Genomic DNA, 26,396 nt, shown 5'->3' on the forward strand with positions numbered 1-26,396 from the left:
TACGTTACAGTGTGAACAATACAAATTCTACTTCTCTGTACTGTCACGCACAATAATACAGATTTAAAAGCCCTGGTGTTTAATTAGCAGGCTACATCCTTCTATAATATTTGATACTTTTTTTAGATCTACCCAGATATATCCTTAGAGCCATGGAACACATCGCAGAAAACATTTTTTTTTTTTCTTGCAATTTATTGTACTGCAGGAAACAAAATTGATTTATTTTTGTGCTTAAACACTTTTTGGAACTGTCAGAAAGAAGAATCCTGTTACAATGTTACTTTTTCTTAGTAAAATTCTATCAGAAAATAGGCACTATAGGTGATACTACATGTTGCCGTGAAAGTGGAATTGTGGGAGAATTACTGATCTTATACATTTACCATTCTCAAAGACATCAAATTATAGGGTTGTGATAATTAAGATGAGACCAACCATGTCTCCAGAAGTCAAAGTGCTCATAACACACGCAAATTCCTTAACCCAAGAAAATATATACGTCTGTAGGCATTAGCTATGCAAAGCAGTTAGCAGGTGCCACCACCCCCTAATTCATCCCTTTAAACAACACTTCAAGCCAAACTTTTATAAGCTTATTTTCTCTCCAGATTACAAGATTGCAAGGAATCCCCGTGATCTGCACAGAGCAAGAAGCATTTGCCAACAGGCATGATTTCTGCCTCTACTTTAGCTTTTACTGTCGGTGAAGGGGAAACTGCCCCGATTATGGAAAGCTGCCTCGAGGTTCCCAAATCTGATGCTACGGGCGTCCTGTAACACCTATCAGGGTTGTTTTCAAACAACTCACTGAAACACAGTGGAGTAAGCACAGGCTATTTCTTGATCCCGATAGGGCAGGAAAGCCCCGTTCCCCCGAGGCCGCAGTATCCGCCGGGGTTCTTACTGAGGTACTGCTGATGGTAATCTTCAGCGTAATAAAACTCCGGAGCCTCCCGGATTTCTGTTGTGATGGTACCGAAACCGCCCTCCGTCAATACCTGCCAAGAAAAGATGATGGAAATCCATTAGTGGTTTGCTGGCTTCTCTGCTGATGAATGATGTTGGGTTTTCTCTCAGCAGGAGCCACAGACGTCTCTCAGCGCTTGGACCACAGCTACAGCACATCCCTGAAAGCCCTTCATCCTTCCTCTCACGATATTTTGCTAGGAGACATTGTGAGCACCATGTTGGTGAGAAGAAGCAGTGCACCCTCCTGTTTTAATGGCTCGTTTCTTCAATTTGCTACGGCCACACGTTCGTTGTCTCCTCTTTATTAACCATGGAAGTGGAAAAGAAATGTGAAAGGCACCAGAGCACCCTTTGATCAAGCCTGGCCAGATGCCTTGCAGTGTCCAAGAACTTCATCTCAGCTTTGAAATGTGCTAACTACCCCAAATGTCCTCACACCAAGCAGAATTTCTGGGTGAAATTTTAGCCCCACTGATGCCATTGAGAAATAAGAGCATTTGGGCTCTTTTAACAGTGTCACTGCAAACCCGTTCTTCCAAAAGAACAGTTCCATCATGACTGGAAAGGTATTTTTAAGGCGAATTATGGCTCATTTCTGAAAGATTTGCCTGTATGTGGACCAGAAACAATAATTGCTTTGCAGGAAAAGAAGAAAGAATGTGGGTGAGGATTTTAAATTAGACTTTAATTTCTTTCTGATATTCCCTAACTGAATTTGAAACTCCTGAAAGATTTCAGACAGAGGAAATTTCTTTTTAACATGAATTGCCATGACATGTTTTTCCTACTGAATTTTCCTTTTCTAAGGAAACTGGTGAGCAGCAACACTTTGGCATCAATTCTCATCTCAGTGGGGACAGAACTGGTGGTCACTGAAGCCCATGATAACCTCATAAGCACTTTAATTGGCATCAGACTACTCTTGCAAAGTATATTTGTAAAGTACTGGATGTAGATAGAATTGCATTGTTATCAGCCAGACTTGACGGTAAATCAACTGTAAGATCAAAGTGTTAGCATTTAAGGTTACCAGATAAATAGGTGTTTTCTCATTATACTAATAAATAAAACCAATAAAAGGAAATCATCACACAGAATCACAAAAACCGAGCTGGTGGACCTGTTGTAAGTCATCAAGTCCAACTTCTTTCACCATGATAGAAGGAATGATAGCCACCTTACTCCCAGCAAACATTTCTTCAACTGTTTCTGAAAGATCTTTAGAGATGGAGATCCTCCAGCTTCCTCAAGGAGGCCATTCCAGTATTGACCATCCTCTTAGAGAGTTTCTCCTAAAACCTAGCCCAGTTCAGCCCCCTACTTTCATTTAACCCCACTGTTGTGGTTGTGCTAATCATGGATGTGGAAAGGAAATCATTCCCTTCCTCATTACAACAGTCTTCTACATAGTTGGTGGCTGGGCAGAGAGAAAGATGACATGTCATGGAAATAATGCTTCCTCACAGCATTAGCTAGAACTTAAATAACAGATGATTATTTGGGACCGAAAAGTCTCCAAATTTCCTAGAACAGGGTTTCCTAGATCCTGCCTCAGCACAGCCAAGTACCGACCACAGGCAGAGACCAGTTGCTGGACCCTGTAGAGCATTAATCTGATTTATTTTGGTAATTTCACTGTCATTTTGCTGTATTCAGTTTTCAATCAGGAATGAAGCAGTAAGATTGATACAAAAATCCATGATCTGCCTGGGGACCCCTTGGTTCCCAACCCTACATCGAAAATCCCAGGGCAAGTTAGGAAGATGTTGATTAGTTAATTCACTGTGTTTAAACATGTTGGAGTAACAGGCCCAGTTTCACAGGAATCTGGTCTTATTTCCCCATGTAAAATCACCAAACAGCGTTTTTCATCTTTGGGACAGGCTTTGTCCCACAGGAATCAGATTATTTACCCATCAGACGAGTGAGCGAAGAAGATAACAAACAACAGGTCGGCAACTACTAACACAAAGAGGTGTCAACACAACTGCTTTTAGAAAGCAGTGTTTCACTTACTTTCTAACCTTCTTAGCAAAGCAAAGCACTTTTTAAATTATCTTCACTCCAGAAAGATGGCACAAACTCTGTCATCGTGGGCATTAGTCATTTACTTGCTGCTGTAAATGCATGTAAAATTGGCTTCCCCCCCTTAACTGAGTCATGAGGATGCTGCTGGAGGGATGGATATTTTTCTACTGTGCAAAACAGTCTTTGTTACAGATTTTTACCTGGGAGTTTTCCACCATTGGCCTAATTTTGTCAGTTAGGAAATCCATTCTGTTCAATAACATACCACAAGAGGGCATAAACATCATTTATCCCTTTCAGAATTACTAACAGCCTATTAAAACACTGCACGCTGCATGAAGCCGAAGCCCAAGACAACTCATTATATTGCACTTTGGTCATTAGCAAAAGACACCAGTGTTGTTGTCAGAAGCAGCGGGGACCCCAGGCTCCCACACTCTGCCAAACGCTACCTTGGATGTTTTGATTTTAAATGGGAAAACATTTTCCTTGCACTGACTGCGTCGATGGAAAGATAAAAACATCACTGGGAAAGATGATGATGAAGTTCAGGATGTGCTGGCTCGGGCAGGTGTAAATCAGCCCATTCTTGATTGATTTCCTGCCACCAAGGCAGACATAATTTGATGATAATCCTGTTCTAGCAGAATTTTTAGTCCTCACTGTCTCAAAATTCCTGAGCCATCCGATGTGAGTTCCCATTACCACTGGCAGCAGCCAAAGGGGCTACTGCAGCCTTTGCATGCAGAAATAGGAAGAACCAAATTAGGGGGAGTGTAATTTACCCTTGGGACCTTTTAATCACTGCAGACCTTTTACTGTGTCCATGTCTGGGCTCCCCAGTTCAAGAAAGACAAGGAATTACTAGACAGAGTCCAGCGGAGGCTACGAAGATGATCAAGGGGCTGGAGCATCTCTGTGAGGAAAGGCTGAGAGATCTGGGGCTGTTCAGCTGGAGAAGAGCAGACTGAGAGGGGATCTCATCGATGCTGAGCAATAGCTAAAGGGCGGGTGGCAGAAGGATGGGGACAGACTTTTCTCAGTGGTGCCCAGGGACAGGACAAGGGGCAACGGGCACAACCCAGAACACGGGAAATTCCATCTCAACATGAGGAAAAACTTCTTTCCTGTGAGGGTGGCAGAGCCCTGGAAGAGGCTGCCCAGAGAGGTGGTGGAGTCTCCTTCTCTGGAGATATTCAAACCCACCTGGACACGTTCCTGTGCAACCTGCTCTGGGTGACCCTGCTCTGGCAGGGGGTTGGACTGGATGATCTCCAGAGGTCCCTTCCAACTCCTGCCAGTCTGTGATTCTGTGAAAGTTTTAAGGTACTACTGGATATTTTTTTTCTTCCAAATACTCTGCTGTAATTCAAAGAGAATTGATTCATTAATTCTTTCAAGGGACTTCTGTGGCTTTTTGTCATAGGAGAGGTCACACTAGAAGATCACAATGATCCTTTAACTGATTATAATCCAGCCCAAAAAACCCTGGCGGGTTCTACTGGTGAGAGGCCAAACCAAACCAGAACCCAAATCTCTCCAAGCTGTAGAGGACACAGCCAACCCGGTACATCAGGATAAGTGCTGGAGGAAGATGTTGGAGCCAGTGCCAGGAACCTCAGCACTACTACTTTTTTAAACAATCTGTACTTCCCGCATGTAGAAAGATTCTGTTTGATGAGTTTCCTAATTTATTATAGCCGGTGCAATTTTTTCTCTGTTGTTTGCTTTAAACTTCTTGCCTGACCAAGTCATTACACCCAATGCTGCAAAAAATAATTCCTTATTCGCTCTCTCCAGAGCGATCTTGATATTACACCTCTGCCTTAATCCTGTTCATTCATTTCTTCAGCGAGCTTCACAGGCTCAGCCTCCCCACTCCATAACCCAGGGCAGCTTTCTCACCCTTCTCTGCATCTTTTCTAGTTCTATTTTCCTGCTGCATTGTAGACAGGGTGACTGGAATTACACTCTATTCAAGATCACCACGGATTTACTCAGTGCCGTACTTAGATTTTTTACTTTTATTCTCCATCTCTTTCCCAGCAATTCTTAGCATTCCACTTGCCTTTCTGACCTCTGCTGAGCACTGAGCAGACATTTTCAAAGAACTATCTGCAATGACGCCAGGACCTCTTTCGCGGACTAATTTCAACCCTATCATTGTGTCTGCACTTGACTTTTATTGACATGGAATTTCAGCAGCTATTTTATTGCCCAGACATTTGATATTGTCAGATTCTTCTGCAACTTTTTTTTGTAGCCATGTCTACTTTTGCTTACCTGGAATAACTCTATGCCATCAGCAGATTTTGGCACGTCACTATCGTCTGTCTCTCTTTTCCAGCTCTTTTATGAGTATATTTAAGGGCACAGGTTCCCAAGACAGGTAATTGGTAATCTCCCTTCACTGATAAAACTGCCTGGTTATTTGTAACTTTTATTTCCTATCTATAGCCAGTTATTCATTCAGAAGAGAAACTTTGCTCTTAATCCACAGTGCCTGGGTCCCTTTTATGCACCTGCTCTCTTAAAAAAAACTATATTATGTGTGCAAGACATGAGTTTCCTCTGCTGAAGTCACATCAGCTCTTCTCCAAAGCACTGTATTCTATGTGTGTGTCTGCTAACTTCTGATAACTCAAACAATCTGCAGCATAAAACATCCAACCTAACTTGTCTATAATTCTGCTGGATCATCTTGGAGATATCTCAAGCACAGAAGCAGTCCACTTTTCATTCCTTGGGTAGCAGTGCCAATTTAAATCACAGCTCATCCGTGATCATAGAATCATAGAATGGTTTGGGTTGGAAGGGACCTTGAAGATCATCCAGTTCCACCTCCTGCCCTGGACAGGGACACCTCCCACCAGACCAGGTTGCTCAAAGCTCCCTCCCAACTGGCCTTGAACCCCTCCATGGATGGGGCAGCCACAGCTTCTCTGGGCAACCTGGGACAGGCTCTCACCACCCTCACAGCAAAGAAGTTCTTCCCGATATCTAATTTAAATCTCCCCTCTTCCAGTTTAAAACTGTTCCCCCTCGCCCTATGGCTCCACTCCCTGATCAAGAGTCCCTCCCCACTTTTCCTGAAGCCCCTTTAGGGACTGGAAGGGGCTCAAAGGTCTCCCTGTAGCCTTCTCTTCTACAGTTTGAACACCCTCAACTCTCTCAGCCTGTCCTCCCAGCAGAGGGGCTCCAGCACTCACAGCATCTCTGTGGCCTCCTCTGGCCCCGCTCCAACAGGTCCATGTCCCTCCTGTGTTGAGGACTCCAGAGCTGGACACAGTACTCCAGGTGAGGTCTCACCAGAGCAGAGTAATGCTGGTGTGCAAGCAATTTCCAATTTAAGTTCTTTTCATACCTCAAGCCGACCCCCAACTGGTTGCACTGACCTGCCACACTCCTATCAAAGGTTTCCTCTGAACCTCTTTGGCTATAGCTAGAATTTGAGGCAGCTCCTCAAAATCATAACCATGACTTGGTGTGGGAAACCCCCAAATTCCTCAGCTGTGAACACAGAGCAATTACGTAGCTTTCTGCTGTGGTATTACCCATGTCAAGGCCTTCATGGACAGCTCAAGCCTCGCAGATGCTTTGTTTCCAGAACTGATTGCTAAAATGCTCAGCTCTCCTAAGGAAAACATCTTAGTGAATAACTGAACTGGAGAAATTATTTTGGATGCAGATTTGCATCTATATTAGGACTTGTGTAGCACATACTGGCAAGAAGCAGTTCTCCTCCTCGTGGCACCAAGAGTGGAGGAGTGCACCAAGGCACTGTCTAGAGGACTTGCAGCGCAGATATTGGGCCATTAAATAGCCAGTGAACACTCCCCACATAGGAACAGCAACTGGCCCAAACATCACTGTCAGTAAAGACATGATTTTGGTCAGAAGGGCTTGGAACCACAATGGATTTCAGCAAACCAAACCCTGTTTTTTCCCCTTCTGAACCATACCAGTTGGTTATCCAACCCAACGCAGTGCTACCAGTCCCATCTCCGCAGCAGTGAGGGGATGCTATGGCATGCAGGTGCAGTTAGAAAGACTTTAGTCTTTACATGTCCTTACTAGGACATCTTTACATGTCCTAGTCATGTAGAGAGATGGCATCATCTTACAGATGGTTTTAGCCATGCCCTGGGTGGCTGGGACACAGCAGAGTCTGCACATTAGCAAAATCAGTTTGTCCTACTGGCAGCCATTCAGTTCGGTTATACCAGGTGATATCTCCCCTGTCCTCAACAGGGGACATGATACGGTAGACTGCCAAGGAATAAACCCAACCAGCGTAACCACAGAAGGTTGTTCTGCACTTACTCCCAAGCAACTCCATTTAGCACGTGAAACTCCCGCGCTTTGATTTGCTGCTGCCCTCTGCACTGACAGTAATTGCTGCTTCAGTTTTTTGTAGCCAGCTGATCATATTGAGCCAAAGTACGTCAAAATATTTAATCATTTGACATTACAGCATGGCAACAACACATTCAAGGTGTTTGGCTCCTTGTTTACATTCAGATGGAAGTAGCTAATGCTTGTAACGTGCCTTAAGAATTGGGAATGAACTGTGCCAGAAAAGCAGGGTTCCCTTGTACCTCCAAATACTTGAAGAAACAGACTGGAAAGCACTGACACTTTGATATGTCGTGCTGAACATTCATGGTTCACAGAAGCTTAGAGAAGAGGTTGAACCCACTTATAAATTTGACCCAAAAAAAGCTTTAAAATTGGTTTTGTTAAATGAAACTATTTAATTTTCTGAGCAGAGGCATTGGTAACGCAGTGGAGTATTAATTGGTTTCAAGCATTTTGTGGCTTTTAATAAAAATAGCATCATCCTGTGCTTGATTCAAGGTGCACTTTAAAAGGAAGCTGACAGCCTGCACTCCGGCCGCTGCAATACCCAGTTTGTCTCGTGTCTCAGCAAGTCACACAAAGATGAGGTATTTCTAACTGCCCCTCCAAAATCACTGACGTTGTATCTTGACACGTCCGACAGCTTGGGCTTCTGTATCATCATTCATCCTTGATGTCCAACTGCCAGGCAAATAATCTCACAATGCCGAGCGCTCCAGCAGCGAGTGCCCATTTAAAAATCTCTAGGGCTACCCCTTTACTATATTGGCTACTCATAATTTCACATCAGCAGCAGCAATGTTGAAATTCAGCTCTATTTCCAAAAGCAGGAAGAGTTAAAGGAGCTGCGCTATCTGAGGAGAAGGCCTGCAGGAATTAGTTGCACAGGCTCGATCCTCTGTAGGATGGGAGTATGAGAACATCCGAGAAAGATGATTACCAGGATATTTTGAACTGGAAAACAAATTAACTGGCTTTTCCAAGTTTGTGGATTAGTTGCTGGCAGGCCTGGGAGTAGAAATTCAGCAATACGTGCTCGCTTGTATTGAGGACCATCTATCCCCCACTTTGGTCCAGAGGAACTAACACAACGAGTAGCGGGAGGCCTCAATAATGTGCAATTAAGAAAGAATGTTTTATTTCCTCCTTCATTTGCTAAGTGTCATGGAGATATACCTCTCCTTTTCTGCAAGAACAGCCTGCTCTGCAGCATAACATCTCAATGATATATTATTTTAAATTGTTTCCTTTGTGATGCCGTCAGTTGGCTGGAGCACCTCACTGGTAAACACTCAACCGTTATTCCAGAGAATATTAAACTTCAGTTTAAACTTCAGGGTCCGGGCTTCTCTGTGTCACTTCTGATGTTGGCTTTTCCAATTTAATTGATGCCAGTGACTTCGACAGAGCCCTGGAATGGGCTGAAGTCATGTCTAGCTGATAAAATCTGCATTCGCGTCCATGTAGGTGACCTCCTTTTAGAAATCATGTGTTTATCCACAGAGAGCCAGACGGGAAGAAGGATCCTGCCAAGGAAAACATGGGAGCAAGTGGTGAAGTCTAACCCCAGCTACCATATCATGCACCAGCATGGACTGGGATCAGATATCCACATTCTCCTCTTTCCATTTACCCCTCTGCATGATGGACTAAATGATATTGATATATTTGATAGGTGCTGCAAGAATTGATTAGCTAATGTTTTGCATGAGGCTTTGGACTACTACATAATTAGCTAATGCTTGCACAGGGTTTTGGAGTGCTATATAATTCCTAAGTATTATTAATATCCTTGCAGGGAAGCTATCTAGTCTCAGAACTCACTTCGCCTCTCGCCAATCAGGCAAGACTGAAACCAGGAACGATCGAATTATGTTGGTATAAATTCTGCATCCTTCCAAGTCTGGGCAAATGGATCTAAGAGCAGAAATGGGGAAACCCATTGACTTTACAGGTTTCTTTGGTCTTTGCCGTGATAGAAAACAAGCTCCTATGTGACTACATTATAAATCTGAAGACATAAAGATCCTATAGGACAAGACGTAATGGGCACAAACTTGAACATAAGAAGTTCACTTTGAGGGTGGCAGAGCCCTGGAAGAAGCTGCCCAGAGAGGTGGTGGAGTCTCCATTTCTGGAGACATTCAAAGCTGCCTGGACGTGTTCCTGTGGAACCTGCTCTAGGTGGACCTGCTTTGGCAGGGGGGTTGGAGGAGATGATCTCCAGACGTCCCTTCCAACCCCATATCATTCTGTGATTCTGTGATACAGGGACTAGACATAACCTGGTCAAAGAGGAGAAATGCTGCTATGTGGGCCCACTGGAATTGCTCATACGAGTGCATTCTTTCAGTGCAGCACAGGGAAAATGCAGATAAGAAATAAATACAATAGAAACTTAAAAGATGGTGGTGCAAAGTGCTAAGCTGAAGAATCTTGATTTTCATCTATAAAACCAGAAAACTGACTGTGTCAGAGCTTTTGCCTGTTGATGAAACCCACACACACAACAGAGCACATCATCTGAATCAAGTGAACTGAACCCAGCTAGAGACACAGCTTCACCAGCCTTAGGGAAAGCTGCACGTGTACATATAGTCTGTTCCCTTGGTTTGAAGATCTGCTCTCTCTGAAATGCTTTCCTCTTAAATACTTAACTTGAAGGAGGCTGTTTGGTCACTCATTCCTGCCAGAGGGTAAAGTATTGCTGGGCTTGGATATAAATCAGACCTGCCAAGGTAAATCACAGTTGGCCGATAGCCTGGCTATTAACATATCTGAGGCCCCGAGTGGTTACGCTCAGAGGGTCTAGAAAGGTTCAGGAGTGCAGTTAGTCTGATATTTCCTACTATTTTCCATCTGAGTGTACTTCCTCGTTGCCCACAACAATCAGCTATGCCAGCTGAAACGGCAGATTTATACAGGCAGACTCCTTTGCACCTTCTAGCAATGGGAAAAGATGAACATTGAATTTGTCCTGAATTGCATTAAATGGAACTGACAGCGAAATAAAATCTGCAATTCTATTTTTTCCTGTTGGATACTGATCCTATGAACATGCACAGAAAGGAAGTTGTATCCTGCTCTCCATCATATCAATCTAATTCTGGATTCAAAGCTTTCGCTCCAGATACTGACTGGTATAACAGGATCAACTTGACCCACAGTCTTTACAAGCTTGACCTTCAGAATAGAGCTTCCTGAACACCCATCCTGCCTTCTCTTGAGGGAAGAGAGATGAAAGTGAAGAACGGCACCAGGGGGCATTTAGGAGGTATAGGAAGATAACATTAGCAAAGATAAAAGACATCTTGCTCAACTAGCATCTGGGAACTAATTAGGTGTTGAAGGAGCCATTGAGAGAGATGGAAATTCTGTTTGTCTAGCCAATTTTAACGCAGCCAAACAGCCTTTTACTGTACATCCTGCATGGATAATTTATGATGGCTAAGAAAAGATATGCCCTGTTCTGACTTCCAGTGATCTAAAGCTAAAATCTATTCCGCGGTTTGAGACAGCAGACTGTTCTTCACTAATCACTCGTCCATTACTCTCATATTCCTCAAATGAAAAATGGTTGGGTCCAAACCGAGATGAGGCCACCTCCAACAACCTACATACGGGGCAGTGAAGCTCAGTGCAGAACCTTCCAAGCTGTTGCAGACCAGCACTGGTAACTCCACGTGGTGCATTCCCGAACGACTGTGAGAAGGTAACCGGGGTCCAAAAGCAGCGTAAGGGTAAGATCAGGCAAATCCATTCTGCCTGTGAGCAGATGAGAACACTCCACATATAAATACTCTGTTGACAAGACTTTACCGCTTCCATGAGCTCAGTTATCTCCGATCCATGCCTCGCTGCAAAGTGCAGAGCGGCCTGTGCGATGCAAGGTATTCCCTTGTGTACGTATCCTTTGCAATAAAATGGAATTCACTCCAATTATTTTTCATCTGGGGGAGTTGCAATGTAGAAGTAAAAATGTTCATTTCACATGTTTAACATAGAGAGGTCAGTTCAGCTCTGCTGTTACATCACCATCGTTTTATTTTCTCACTGGAGGCAGCACTGGATTTATATCAAGTGTTTCTTCCACAATGTATAAGCACGACAGTTTCTCAGGAAAATATATGCATTTTTAAGAGGAAACTTAAAGGGACAACCCTTTCCATGAAGAAATTCTTCCCAATATCCATCCTAAACATCCCCTGGCACAACTTGAGGCCATTTCCTCCTCCTGTTCCTTGGGAGAAGAGACCGACCCCCCCTGGCTACACCCTCCTTTCAGGGAGTTGTAGAGAGCGAGAAGGTCTCCCCTCAGCCTCCTTTTCTCCAGGCTGAACACCCCCAGCTCCCTCAGCCCCTCCTCACAAGACTTGTGCTCCAGACCCCTCACCAGCTCCGTTGCCCTTCTCTGGACACGCTCCAGCACCCCAATGTCTTTCCTGTCATGAGGAGCCCAAAACTGGACACAGCACTCGATGGATGGGCTCAGCAGATATCTCTTGTAGCATCAGCAAACAGAAAGGAGATGGGTCCAGCACGAGACTGATCTGGATGCATCATTTCCAGCCTGGCTCTTTCTGACCTTTCTGTCTGACCAACGGCATTTGGTGGAATATATTCTGCATTTTTCATCTGTGTAACAGATCACAGACAGGTCGACCACTTTAAACCAATTTGGATCCTTCAGGATGACAAATTGTTTCTGTTATGGAATATATGCATAATTACTACTAAAATTACATTTGAAATGGTTACCAGGGAATACAATTTTAGCCCATACCAAGGACTGAAAAGTCAGGAGAAAATGAACAGAGCATGTTTTAATCAGAAGATAAGTAGTTTTCCAACTACTATAAATAGAAAAGGCTGGAAGAACGCATCCGACAAGCAGAAGAAAGTGTGAGGAGGGTAAAATTCCACAGCGTTTTGGCTGTGGACTTCAGAAGGTAGTGAGTATGAGAGTGTGTGAAATACAAAGAAGCCTTTGTTGTTTACATCTGAAGTTTAAAAGTGGCACAGTGTGAATAAACAAAGGATGTTCCATGAAACGCTGCAGCGATGTACTCGCTCCGTTTGAGTTCCAGAAACAGCATGTAAATAGAGGCAGTGCCTTCTTGTTTAAAAAGAAAAGGAGATAAACTTTAAAGCTTGCCTTCCAGAAAATCTCATTTACCCAGATTTTAGGTTTTTGATAGGCTTTTAAGTGGTAGAAAACACACAAGCTTAATATGATGAAGATCTGGATCATTTATCATTTGCTTTCAGGTTGGTTAAGCTTCTTACTAATGATAAGAGTACACAGGCTTTTGGAAACCTGAATTAGCTATTTGTTATCTTTTCTGGAAAAATAAAGTTTTGCTGGGATATTATCAAGCAATTTATGTTTTGTGCAGACATGGATAATCCATACAGCCACGATAGTTCCATGAGTTAACTGATTATTTCACAGGAGGATGTATTACGATCATTGATAAGGACAGAATCTAAAGATAGGTAGATTCAGTTAGACATTCTCAAGGATATTTCACGTTGAGCAGTTACGTAGCATGGAATGTGATTCAAGTTATTTACGGTATCTGTACATACTTTCCAGTGCAAAGATCTTTGACAAATCTTTGATCAATATTCTAACCTATTCCCATGGCATAGACAGAGGGTAACTTTTGATGAAGTTAAAAAAAAAAAAATTGTTATGGTTTGAATTGGCTGTATGTGAGATCTGGAGCCAGCAGATGAAGCCACCTTTTTGAATAAGCCTGTGCAATCCTGAGAATTTCCATACAGATCGGTTTGGTTTTGCTTATTTGATGTTGAAACCAAGTGATCTCGGAGCAGAAGGCAGGATAATGCTGTCAGCTATACAGTTATCTGTGTTCAGTGAACTCTGAGTAGAGGCAGCTCAGGGGAGCAGAGACACGCTCAGGAGGTTGGCAGCTCCCATAAAAGACTGATGGGAACCCCCATCCCATTGGAGTAGCATCGAAAGGCCAGAAGGTGCCTTTCCAGGACATCATGAAGGTCACTGTGACACTTGTGCATCAGGCACGAGAATTAAACTCCAAGGATTTGACTCGCATCCCAAAACTGATAAAGCACTGAAGGGGAATAGGCACAGCTGGGGTCAAACAGAAGCTGGTGATCTACTAAATCCAGTGTCATTCACTGCATCACTCTGCTAGGGTCATATCTAAACATCCATTCCTCTGAAATCAGCTCCACAAAAGCTATCTAGGAAAATTAAACTGCTGGTGAGTTACCAGCACAGTTGCACATGACAAAATTAGATGCAATTAATCCGATTTCTCCAATTCTTACCCATCTACAGACTCTTTGGTGAAGGTTTTGATATGGACTGTGGAAATTAGATTTCATTTTCGTAGCTGGTTCACCAAAGACAACCTAAAAAGATTCGAGTTATTCTTCAAGCATTAATATCCCCTTCTCCTGTGAGTGCCCTCAAAAGCAGATGGCTTCTGCTCCCAAGCCCCCAGACTGAAAGTGCAGTGATACTCCTGAAACCTGAAAATAGGTGGCAAAATAGTCAAATTTTGGCTGCCAACTGGAAAAGCAGAAATATGACCTGCACTCTTTGAGAAGCAAGTTCACTCCAGCAGCCCAAGCTCTCTGCATATTTATTTAATACAATTTACTACAATTACATTCCTTCTAGTGTTGAAAACTGGTTACTTGTGCCTGCAGCAAAACTATTTTACCAGAAGAGGGGAAAAAAACGCACCTGGCCAGAACATCAGCTGCAAACCCAGCACAGTTATTTCTTTCATGCCCTCTGTCAGCTGCCAAAAATGCTGAGAGTACGGCAGCAAGCGGGAAGGGGTGAAAACAAAAACCCTTCATGAGGAAACAGGGAAAATCCTACAGCTTCAGCTCCTTCACTTGCCACCCCTGACTGAGCTTCGGGACCAAACTGCTCCTGAGCACAACAGGGAGCAATGCATTACAGGGTATCTAGAGAGCTGCCTTTTAACTCCACGTACCTTCAATTAGCAACAGATTTCTTTCACAAGCTACAGTGCTTTTTTTCACAAGATGTAGTGATTTCTTACTAAAGAGGTACACCTTAATACTGCTAGAAAAACCATAGTTAAGATCTCTAGAGCTCCTTTAGCTTTTCCAGCTGCCCCAAGCTCTACCTGTTCCTTCCTGGAAGAGTTTAGATACAAACTGCTCCCCTATGTGAGCAGCAATTCCCACCACAAACATACTCCCTAAGGAGGGGCTTGGGTGTTTGAATGAGATTCAGTCATAGAACCATAGAAGCATAGAATGGTTTGCGTTGGAAGGGACCCTAAGTATCATCCAGTTCCAACCCCCTGCCCTGGGCAGGGACACCTCCCACCAGACCAGGTTGCTCAAAGCCCCCTCCCAACTGGCCTTGAACCCCTCCAGGGATGGGGCAGCCACAGCTTCTCTGGGCAACCTGGGCCAGGCTCTCACCACCCTCACCATAAAGAATTTCTTCCTGATATCTCATCTAAATCTCCCCTCTTCCAGTTTAAAACCAATCCCCCTCATCCTATGACTCCCCTCCCTGATCAAGAGTCCCTCCTCCTCTCTCCTGTAGACCCCTTTTAGGGACTGGAAGGCAACGATAAGGTGTCCCCCAGAGTCAACAAGTTAATTTGTCAGTAAGCTTAGAAAATACAAGACCATCTTGGATTTGGGGTCAAATTCCACCCGTCACCTAAGCCTCCCAGCATCGATGAAATGGATTTATGCGGCTGGAAAGCGGATTTGAATTTGGCCATTAGTAAAACAAAATACCGAACTGATTGTGGCTGGAGAGGAAGCAAAGAAAATGCAGGGAATGCACTTTACATTTTCAGCGAGAACCTGGCATTTGCGGCGCATCGTCTCCCTGCCAGCTACAGAACAGCAGTGACTTGGCAGAGGTTTGATAGCCAGATGTCACCCTCATCTGGTTGCCTTGGCTCGGGCCATTTGTTTGAAATGAACAGCAAAACAGAGTGAGCATGGGGTCTTCCTGGTGCTACTCTGCACCGCAAGAAAGAGAAGTAGGAAAGGTCTTTTGGGCGATGCTGTAGTCCTCCGAATCTGGCATTGCTTTGCAGCATTTTGTCGAATTTACAGCCCTCGCCAGGGAAAATCTGGGAGGTGGAAACGGAGTTAACGGGCCAAGAATGAAAGGGGATGTAAGGATTTGTTTGACAGCTGTCTCTCTTCGGGTGATGAATACAGAATAAATCATCTCCCTGTGTACTTCCCCAAGGCAGCTTTGAGCACATTTCAGTACTCAGAGTCCTGGGTGAGTTTCCCGGTGATAAAATGCTGCAGTTATATTGCCTTGCTCAAACGCATTGCTCTGTCTCTCCTCCACTGTAAATTTTCAGTTGGTTGCTTTATTTAAGGAGAGAGAGCATTTGTTTTCTGCATTTCTATTATATTATCCTAAACAGGAGAAAAGCATCAGGGCAGTCCCCATCTAAAACCTGCTGGCTTTCTAGTTCGCAGTTATTTAAGCTAGTAAAGGCAATTAAAGATGTGCTGATAAATATGGAAGCATGCAGTCTAACATTGCATATCCCTCCTACCACATAGAATCATAGCATGGTTAGAGTTGGAAGGGACCTTAAATACCATGCAGTTCTAACCCCCTGCCCTGGGCAGGGACACCTCCCACCAGACCAGGTTGCTCAAAGCCCCATCCAACCTGGCCTTGAACCCCTCCAGGGATGGGGCAGCCACAGCTTCTCTGGGCAACTTGGGACAGGGTCTCACCACTCTCACAGGAAAGAATTTCTTCCTCAGATCTCATCTACATCTACAGCAGAAGACTTGAACTAACGGGCAAATGTTTGCCAGGGCTTTGATGTGGCAGCTAAGCCACAAATGCCTCTAGACCCAGGACAGAAAAGAGAGAAGCACGTACCGTTCTCGCCAGGACCCCACATGACTGACCTTATATCAGAAGGAGAATTACTTTTTAAACTGAAAGCCTGATAGCGCGCGTGTATGTTTGTATACACATCAATATGTGCGATAAGAAGGCTGCTTTGTGGCAAAACCTGCCAACAAACCCATTTTTTTGTCGCCATCTGCTAGGAAGAGAGCGAGCACCTGTTAGGAGCAGCTGCTTGAATGCAGAATGTAGGTAAGAGAAAAATCAGTTTCATTTTGGAGTTGGCCTGCTGCAGGTAGCACATGGCTCTCACCACCAAGGATGCCAAGCGGTCCTTTTTAAGCTCGTCCTAATTAGGAAGTGGCTTTAGCAGTATGAAATCTCAGAACTGTTCATTTCGGTTATTACAGCAAAGTTGAGAGAAACGATGCCCCCCCGCCCCCCCCCCCCCCCCCCCCCAGCACCGCTCCCCAAAACACCTCCCCAGCCTCTGTCAGGGTCTCTGCCCTCTCCCTTGCCTTCGCCTTTCTTTTGAAGCATGAGCTGATGGACCATTTGGAGATGTCGCACGTGGCTCTGTGCCTCTCTTGGCATGGCAGGACATGTTGCTCCGAGGAATCACAGCATTAGCAACACCCCTCTCTACTCCTTCCTTTGGAGAACAACTGCTTCCCTTTTGCTGCCTCTTCATGTCCAGCTCAGTGTGGGCCCTTCGAAGGTTCTACAAGAAGGAAATGAAGGGGCTCGGTCAAAGGGCTCGCTGTGATCCAGGCTATAAGGCACCAACAGATGCCAACCCTGCCAGGCTGACATTTCTCCAGGGAAAGCCATGGGGGTCCCACCATCTAGGAGTGGGCAGGAGAAACACATTAGAGGATTTCCCACACTCTTCCAAGCGATACATCCGAGAGCACAAGTCAGCGTGACCTCTCCCACCACGCCTGACACCACGGATGGTCTCAAATCTGCTGCCTTCAATCCGTCCTTATGGTACATCTGTTTCCATTGAAGGAATAAGGTCATTCAGTTGGTTCTCTCTCAATCTCCCACGCACAGACTGTTTCTGTCTCATTTTCTTCAGCTGGTGAATGTACCCCTTGTGCCCCACAGCCAAGCTTGTTTCACAGCACCAGTGGGATGGAGCCATTCACCTTCTGAAAGTGGCCAGCATCTGCCCTTCCCAGGGTGCCAAAGGGCTTCTTGTCTTCAAAATCAGCAAGTCCGTAGGGGACTTTCCTGCTCCTCTTGACCATGCATCACTATATCAAATAATCATCAGGGCAGGTATAGTAGCCCTATAAACAGCTCCTACATCTGGGTAACACCAGCAGGAGGTCGGTGAATGGGTTTTCCTTGCAACAGGCACTGATATTTAGGAGCTCCTTCAGGCTCAAACATCCTCCCTTGTTCTCTTCTACTTTTGCCACTTCCTCATGTTCTGTAGCCTCCATTTCTTGCCTTCCCAACTCCTTTTGCCCACGTGCCCATCTTCTGATTTGCCCTGCATCACCCTCCTGCTCTATGAGGATGATAAATATTTGGCTCACATAAACTTTTTATAAATAGCATGTCCAACATATGCAGTCCGAGAGATTGGTATTTTCTTAAACAGCAGCAAAGAACTGGTGAGTCCAAGTGTCACAGCGCACTCAAAGGTAAAAACACAGAGGCTAATGTACAAACACAGACACTGCCCTGAGAAACAAGGGATATTCCCAAAGCGTTTTTGATGCTCCAACCTCTGCAGACCACATTGCAGTTCAGCTGGATCAAATGCTGATCAAAAAAAAAACCAAAACAACCCTGATTCCTGGATGGGAAAACACCCATCCAGCTTGAGTTCTAGAAAAAAGAGCAAGTATGTGAGGTTGACAGAGAAATAACATTTCTTCTTCTTGTAAAGGAGTAAATTTGATCTTGATTCAATGAAACACACATAAAATCACACAAATCCATCCCACAGAGTCACTTCTCTGTACAAAGCTGCACTTTAGATTGCGTGTTTTAGAACAAATACCTTAGGTCAAGCAGGATCTTTTTTTTCTTAATGCAGATTTATATCTGTAAGCACATCTGTAAGCATATAGATTCATGCCTCCTGGGACATGCCTAATGGGCTCTGAATTCACTCTGGCTCATTTCTTTGTAAAGCGTTGGCTCTACAGTGGGAAAATTGAATAGGGTCTTTCACTGATGGATGTTTTTTCATTTTGAATTTAAATGTACAAACCGAGATCACGGGTTATTATTGCCATGAGAAACAACAACAGAAAATGCAAGAGCCATAGATTAGGGAGTCAGTGACACAGAAACATCCAAGGACAGGATGAGCTAATTAATGTTACCCTCTGCCCTCTAAATTAGTCATATATTTACTTAAGTGCTTCTGCTCACCACTCGCCGAAGGGCAGCGATGCAGGGGCATGCAGAGAGGGCAACTCTGGCTGTTCTAGCTCCTTTTAGCCAACAAAGCCCATTTGGTAGCGGGGTACCCCTCCTTCTGTTTTATACGCTGTGATTCACCACCAGGTTTGGGCTGTCAGGGGGGAGACTGCGATGCTGAACAGCTCGGTGCTGGCTTAGCATGTGGAGGAGAAGGGAAAGAAGCCATTAGAAAAAGGGGTGCTGAGCTCAGCATTATGGTTCATGAGAGCAGAAATCAAAGGTGTCTATGCCCAGGCACGAGAGTAACCCACCAGAAGAGCTTTCCCCCAGGTACAGCTAAAGAAACACAAGCTAAATCCATCCTGGAGAGCAGCCCAGTGGAGCTCTACTACAAAGCAAACCCACTTGGGGGACCCCAAAATATCAAAATGTTAATATTCTCCACGTTTTTACCACTCGCACGCACTCAGATGAAGAATCATCAAGTCAGGGAAGAGCTCAGTCTTGGAAACAATCTGATGAAAAGTCCCAACTCTCCTGCCTTTTCAAAAAAAAGAATTCCAGCGATTGAAAGGAAAAAAAAAAAAGAAAAAGAGAGGAAAAAAAGGCCTTGTTCATGCTGTTACAGTTTAGGAACTGCTGGCATCCCCATCTCCGAAAGGAACAGGAGCGGAGAGCTGACTGCTCAGCAGCTGAGAACGTGTGTTCTGGAAGCAGCACGCCCGAGCAGATGGTGAAATGATTACTGCCAGTAAATGCTACAGTCCTCTTTTTTTTTTTTCCTTCTTTTTTTTTCCTTCTTTTTTTTTTTTTTTTAACTTGAATTCTGAACAACAGGGGAAAAATAATTACAAAGAACACATGAAAGCAGCTTGATTTCCTTTCTTTTTCTTCTCTGAAAGCGTGTGTGTCTTGTTCCTGCCCAACACCTAATGCTGCAGAAAAGTGGACATTCCCTGGGCTTGCCTGGATTAAAATCTAGCAATAAGAACTTCGTTCTGGCGAGTTTAACGCAGCTCTTGTATTTAAAGCTGTGTGTTCACCAGGAAATAAGGAGGTGCAGGATTGTGTGCTGTGTATAGGACCTTAAAAATGAGATACAGGGAAAAGGAGGAAGGATGTAGCTGTATATATGGTATCCCACGTGTCAGCCTTTAAATAGGCTCTGCGCTGGCTTGTGGTGTTACAAATAGCACTCATGGTAAGTGATGCCTCTCCCTCCTGTCATCAGGTGGCTTTGATTTCCCTTGGAACCCTTTCTCATCCCTGTCTCCTCGCCCAACCTCTGCCAGCCCCACTCCGACCTTGGCAGGCTGCAGATCCAGGGACCCAGGGAGCTTCCTCCCATCAGGGTCCTGGTCCCAGCTCCCATCTCCCATGTGTCCTACCAGCCCTGAGCAATTTCTATTCCCATTGTTCCCCCCGCTCTGTCCCAACTTCCTCCTTCTTCTCCCCTCCTAAAACTCAATTTCTTTCATTTTCGCCTTCCAGCCAAGCAGCTTGTCCCTCATCACACTGGGTGCCATTGCTGTAACACCCCAGGAGAATACGGCTCCCAAATTTGCAAAGAGCAAACATCAGCCGCGAGGGTGAGGAGCCTCCCATCCCTGTCTCCTGGGCAGTGGTGGAAAGCCAAGCTGTGACAATAGGGGATGGGGAGCCAGAGCAGCGCAACACTTACCCCGCAGCGGCTTTTGAAGGCTTCAGCTGTTAAATGCTGTGACATCTCTCTTAAATGTGTGGGATTTAAAAAAAATGCCTGTAAACTAAGAAAAGCCAGGGAAATTTCCACAGGGAGATCAAAAAAAAAAAAAAAAAAGCAGAACATGTGCAATAGACACCCCCTTACCAAGTTTCAGATCTCTGCTCTGCAGCAGGGAGGTACCAGGGCTCCTCGTAGCCAGGCTGGGAGAAATATTTTAGTGCTGAAAACAACATGTTTTTCTCCAGCTTCCTTCTCTGAAGGATTTTGGCTGGGTCTTTAAAAATATCAGTCTGAGGAGGCAGAAAACTGGCATGGAAAAGTTCACCCCCCCTGAAATTACTGTTTGCTAAAGTATCAATCAACTGAGGAAAAGAGTTCTGAGAGGAACTGTCAGACATCCCTAAAATGGGGAGCATCCAGCTCCACCTGCAAGACTGAGATTGAAAGTTACCTCTTCTCTGTCAGCCATTCACGTTTTTTTTAAAGGTAGTGGTACATGTTTTTAATGGAACCAGTATAAGGCAATTGGCAGGGGGATGGCTCCATCTAGCTCCTCTACAGGAGACGTAGCGGCAGCTATGTGCCCAGGACCTCCTGCACATACCCAAACTTAGGAGAATGGTCTACTCCTACATCAACGTCAAAAGATCTCCACCTCCAGAGAGGAGTTCAGTCCTCTTAAAATGTGCCTTGCCATCCAGAGGTGCCTACACTGCTCTATCAGCTACAGAAGACCGCATCATTTCTTTATTCCTGGGTCAGGTGCCTCAGTTAGGTGCCAAAATTCATGACAATGAGTCCAGGTCAAAGCAAACAGAATTTGCAATTAAAAGGCTGAGAATTCCCTGGGTAATTTTTTTGGTGACCATATAGGAAAATGAATTGTGAAAATCTTCTAAATTCTCAAAGGTTATTATTATTAGCCATGAAACTCTCTTCTTTGAAAGTCGGGCATGATTTTTCAAGGTGAAACCTAATAGTAGTTAAAGAATAAGATTTTAATTTCAGTTATAATAATTTTGAGGCTTTGTAGGGATATTTTCAATTACAATCACCGCTCTTATCCCTCGACAGTTTCCAGGAAAGAAAAGAGAGGAGTAATTGAAATGTTGCATCTTCATTCAAAGACTCCACCACTTACCAAACAAAACCGAAATGAAGGGTGCCAAGAAAGTCAGCAGTGGACGATTGCATGAATACTTCTCTCCTTGAGATACAGCACTTGTATCAAGGACAGACACCATCAATAACCACAACAGCAGCATTTGTCTTTGCAATTTAACCGTATTCACAGCCCGCTACTCAAATGCTTGCTTAAATAGTAATAGCCTAAATGGAGTCAGACAGACACCGGTCCTTGTAGTGAGGTGATACCGGCTTCTGAGTTCAAAGGCTGAGCGTTTTAGCTGTGTAATAATGGATAGTATTGCAAAGTATTGTGTTGAAAAGCAAATATTCCTACACACGAAAACACCCCGTTCCCACAGAGTGTGATCTTGCCTTTCTCTTCCTTCTGCACTGCAGCGCTGTGATTTGAAGAAAAACACTTGTGACACTTGTGGGATGGCACTTCACGCTAAGTTACACGGGAACAGGACAGATTTGGGGTTGCTTCTTTTAATTTGGTATTTCAGCTAACTGAGCACATTTAGATTTAAGATTGACAGCGCAAAAACAGATAACACAGGAACACTTTAAATGCATATCTGAAACACCCGAGCATTTCTCGGCTGATCAATAAAATAAAAATCAATAGCAACTGAGGAGGTGTGCAAGGGATTTTAATTTGATTTGAAAACGACCCATTTTCAAGGTGATTTCCACGTTCACCAGGAGTGGCAAAGAACTTGCCGGGCCCAGAAGCAGCTCTGAATATCTGTTTTGTTATCCTATCTTAAAGCACATTTGCTGAAAGCCTCTGCCTGCCTTTTGAAAGCGTTTGCCTTCAGCTACTGAAGGTTTCTTAATTATCTTAGAATCACAGAATTGTCTAGGTTGGAAGGGACCTTTAAGATCATCTAGTCCAACCATCAACCTAACTCTGATGAAAACCATCACTAAATCATGTCTCTAAGCACTATGTCTACCCGTCTTTTAAACACCTTCAGGGATCTTCTCTGAGCCTGGCTTGGTGGAAGGCAAATACCCCATAGTTCTATCTTTGGTGTTCATCAAGAACAAGGCCAAACTGTACTCCAAGACCTCTGTACACCCCCAAAGGTGTGATATTGTCTTCACAATTCCCCCGAGTGCACTCAGGAGCCACAGAAAGTAAATGTTCCTGCTACGACTGTCTTTACACGTACATACTGCCTAATGCCTATTTCATGGGATTACAAAGTGAGGTTTAGAGACCTTATTAAAAATATCACCAAAAAAAGTTGCCATCAAATCCTTCGTGGCAAAAATTAATGTGCGATCCCACAAAGTCAACACAAGATTTATGAGTCTGTAGATGAGAGGCTGGAGCAGGCCCCTTCCCTGCCTGCGCCTCTGTTTGCCCACTTGTAAAGCAGATGTTACATCTCTACCTACAAAAGAGATGTTTCCCAGCTAAATTGGGTAGTACAAGGACACTGCTTGACCTCAGCATTGCCTGACCTGGTGAGGAGTCTCAGGAGATGCAACCATGAAGACCATACACCTTTTTGCTGGAAAAAGTGATGGTTCTCATGCCAACCTTTCACTTTCCCTCCCTCTAGTTAGGATGCATCCCATCCCTCATCATGACAGAAAACCCAGACAGGAGCCAGCGAGCTGAGCGGTACAGAAAGGATAATCCTGTTACCTCCGCAGCCACAACTCCTAAGAAGCAGCTCCTGGGAACTTAAGGAGGTATTTTAACTTTCAGCAGAGCTTTGCTCTTCACCTTTATCTGGTTAGTGCTTCTGAAGTGCTTTGAGAACCTGGGGCAAAAAATACAATATGAAGCTCAGACTAATTCCACATCAGGCTGTTGTATCTGGCCTCTTAATGAGTCTAATTTATAGAATTCCACTAACATAAATGCATTCCAACCATTCCTGCCCCCCAAAAAGGAATCAATTGAGGGAAAATGGTCCATGACAGGAAAGAATGAGAGATTGATTAAATATTTAAAGTGTTACTGTAAATGAACGAGAGAGGCATGAGCCAGGTCAGTAATGAGCTTCCCTCTAAGCCACTGGGAACCTACATTAATGCTGCACTTGACTCCTGCAGGTCTCTCCCACACGCCAGCAAAACTATCCCAAGTTGCCAAGCAGACACGTAGTATAAAGTGGTGTGTGAGCCTGTGTGTGTGTGCGTGTGTGTGTGCAAGATGGAAAGACAGAGATTTAACTGCTTCTGTGCTTCCAGTGCAGTAAAACAGGAGAAGATAAGAACGGAAAGAAGTTTTCTTTGGATCTGGGACCAACTTTGAGCAACAATCAAGATTCTGATTCTGTTAAACTTCACAAAGCACAGAATAAATGGACTATGTAGGCTGAGCATCCTTGCTGTTTGGAAAGAAGAGAGATTGCAATTAACACTCATTTCACTCTATTTTTTCCAACGGAATTCTTTATACTACGTGTGTAAACGAAGTCCTGCACTCAGTGTAGTGCAGCTACAGAGGAAAAGCCACAATAAATACACCCCCCCACACCTAATTACAGGTGATTAACATGATGGCCTTGGCTACTGTGATGTTTAAATTCAATTCAGACAACCAAGTATAGGAGAGGCAGACTTTGAGTCCCCAGATATTCAGCACACATAAAAGCAGACACACCTGACAGATCGCTAAAATACATCACTTTCAGCAATATTAGCATCCATGAGAGTTTCCAAGAATGGACAGAGTTAATAGTCTCTCTTAATTTTCTGGAAAATTTTGACTGAACAGCTCTGTTGTGACTTCTCATACTAGGAATACTTAAGTATTTGATTTAGTGCCAGATGGGAAACTATTTCGGATAAAAGAAAAGATGCTAATTAGTACAAGGACTCTGGCTAAAAGAAAGATGACAGAAAAGCACCGTAAATTAGGGCAAGATTAGACCAGAGGGAGATTAAAACTAGAGTTCCTCAAGGAACATTCTTAGGACTAATCCTGTTTCGTATGTTCATTCACTACTTCAACACAGAACAATAGAAATGAGTTGACAAAATACACTCATGCAAAAAACCACTGTGGTATCACGGGGTTTGCACGGACTTTTGCAGGTCATCCCACTGTCCCACAACAGCAGCAGCTACATTTCCAGCTTTCCTGATGGATATTTACCCAATCTTATCTCTAACCATTCTTATCGCTCTACTCTACACCCCCAACAGTTGATCTGTGTTTTTGTTGAAGGACATCACCCAGAACATGGCAAAACAGCTACTGCTTTGTGAGAGCTGAATAAAGCAGATTTACTGCATGTGGCTTGTAGGGCAGCTATAAATATAAATATACATCCCAAGATGCATTTGTATGTTTTTCCAAGAACTCAGCACTGTTGGGTCCCATGCACTGTACTCATCCCAAATCTCTTCCTATAAAACAGCCTCCTAGACTTGCCGTTTTCCGCTCCAAATACACATAGTTAATGATTCTTGTCTGAACCAGAGCCCTGTGCAGCTCCACTCAATGCATCTTTCTACTTTGACACAGAATAAATGTCAAAACTGTTGTTCACTTCTCCAGCTACAGCTTTCCAGCAAATATCATGCAGATTTTACAGTAGTTTCATGTAGACCTTGTTGCCTTAGCTTGCATACAAGAATGTCATGAGGGGCAGTGTCAAAAGCTTTCTCGCACAAAGACAGATGACACCTACTACTTCTCTTCTGTCCATGAGGCTTTTTATCCTGTCACAAAAGGAAATTAGATTAGTTTGATGTCATTTGTTCTTGACAGGTCCATGTTCACTGTTACTTAGCTCCTTGTTATCTTCTGGGTGCTTGCAAAGGCTTTGATTATTTTGTGGCAGGGTATTTCTAGGAATTTATATTTCTAGGAATTAACTTAGAGCGTCTGATCTCTACGTTGTCAGGTCCTCTTTTCCCATTTTGTATTAAGAAAGGCACCAAATTTGTCTTTTTCCAATCCCCCAGTACCTCAACTGTCGCCCGCAAGTTCCAGCCACTTGTAACCACTAACACCTCTGAGATCAATCCAAAGGAAACTGGAAAACCATAGAAAAACAACCAACTGATCTTGAAGAGTGGAGCACTTAGAAATGGATTAAAATGGAAGACTTCAAATCCAGACATGAAAAGCAAGACCTTGGGTTAGTAAAAGGAAAGGGCTAAGAAGGAGAGAATCCCCCTTTATTTTGGTAACATTTGATATGATGACCATTAAGTTATCACTGCTTCCTTTGCCATCAGCCACGTAGAATCATAGAACGGTTTGCGTTGGAAGGGATCTTAAAGATCGTCTTTTTCCAACCCCCTGCCATGGGCAGGGACACCTCCCACTAGACCAGACTAGACACTAGACGTGTCCTCTAAGGGAACAAAGCACTCTTCTTTTCTAATTTTCTAATTAATTAACATAAACAAGTTACACTCAAAGATATCGTTTTCAGCTTATACTTACCTTGAAGCATACTGTGTCTACCCAAAGAACCTCATTAGCTCCTGAAAGATTTTTTCATTCAATTATATTCACTGAGCTAATAAAACTTAATATGGCTACAGCCATACTAGTAAATTAAACCGTGCTGGGGCATGGGCAGAGGAGCTCAATCATCAGGACAACTAACAGTCTTTCCCGTGCTTTCCAAGCACAGTTTCAGAGGGCATGGGTCAGGGATCATTCCCAAAGGCAGTTTGGAAATGGCCACCCTGTTTCCAAAAATAAAGGACTTCAATACTATGAATGAAGCCAGACTCTGCCCTTCGAACTTTTCCCCGCTGACATGATGCACCTATTAATAAGACAAGTGTAATCCAGGGATGCAATTGTTCAAGAAATGTCTAGAAGACAGGGAGGTAGGTTAATAATTTCCACCCATGACAAGATACACCACAGCAGCATCTCAGTGTGACTGCCCAGAGCATTTCCTACGTGGTTTATTCCCATTACAGAACTTTTACGCAGCATAATTTTAG

General features: G+C 43.9%; 1 protein-coding gene across 2 annotated transcripts in view; it reads right to left on the reverse strand.

Moving 5' to 3' along the window:
• Positions 1-189: 189 nt before the first annotated feature.
• Positions 190-26,396, reverse strand: part of MSRA (methionine sulfoxide reductase A) — a 278,878-nt gene continuing 252,671 nt past the window's right edge. For both annotated transcript variants that reach the window (XM_074153499.1, XM_074153498.1), the window contains one exon: positions 190-1,001. In XM_074153499.1, the coding sequence (XP_074009600.1) occupies positions 837-1,001 (165 nt within the window). In that variant the 3' untranslated portion in view covers positions 190-836. The remainder of the gene's footprint in view (positions 1,002-26,396) is intronic.

This window comes from Numenius arquata, chromosome 9 (assembly GCF_964106895.1).
Source record: "Numenius arquata chromosome 9, bNumArq3.hap1.1, whole genome shotgun sequence".
NCBI classification, from domain to species: domain Eukaryota; kingdom Metazoa; phylum Chordata; class Aves; order Charadriiformes; family Scolopacidae; genus Numenius; species Numenius arquata.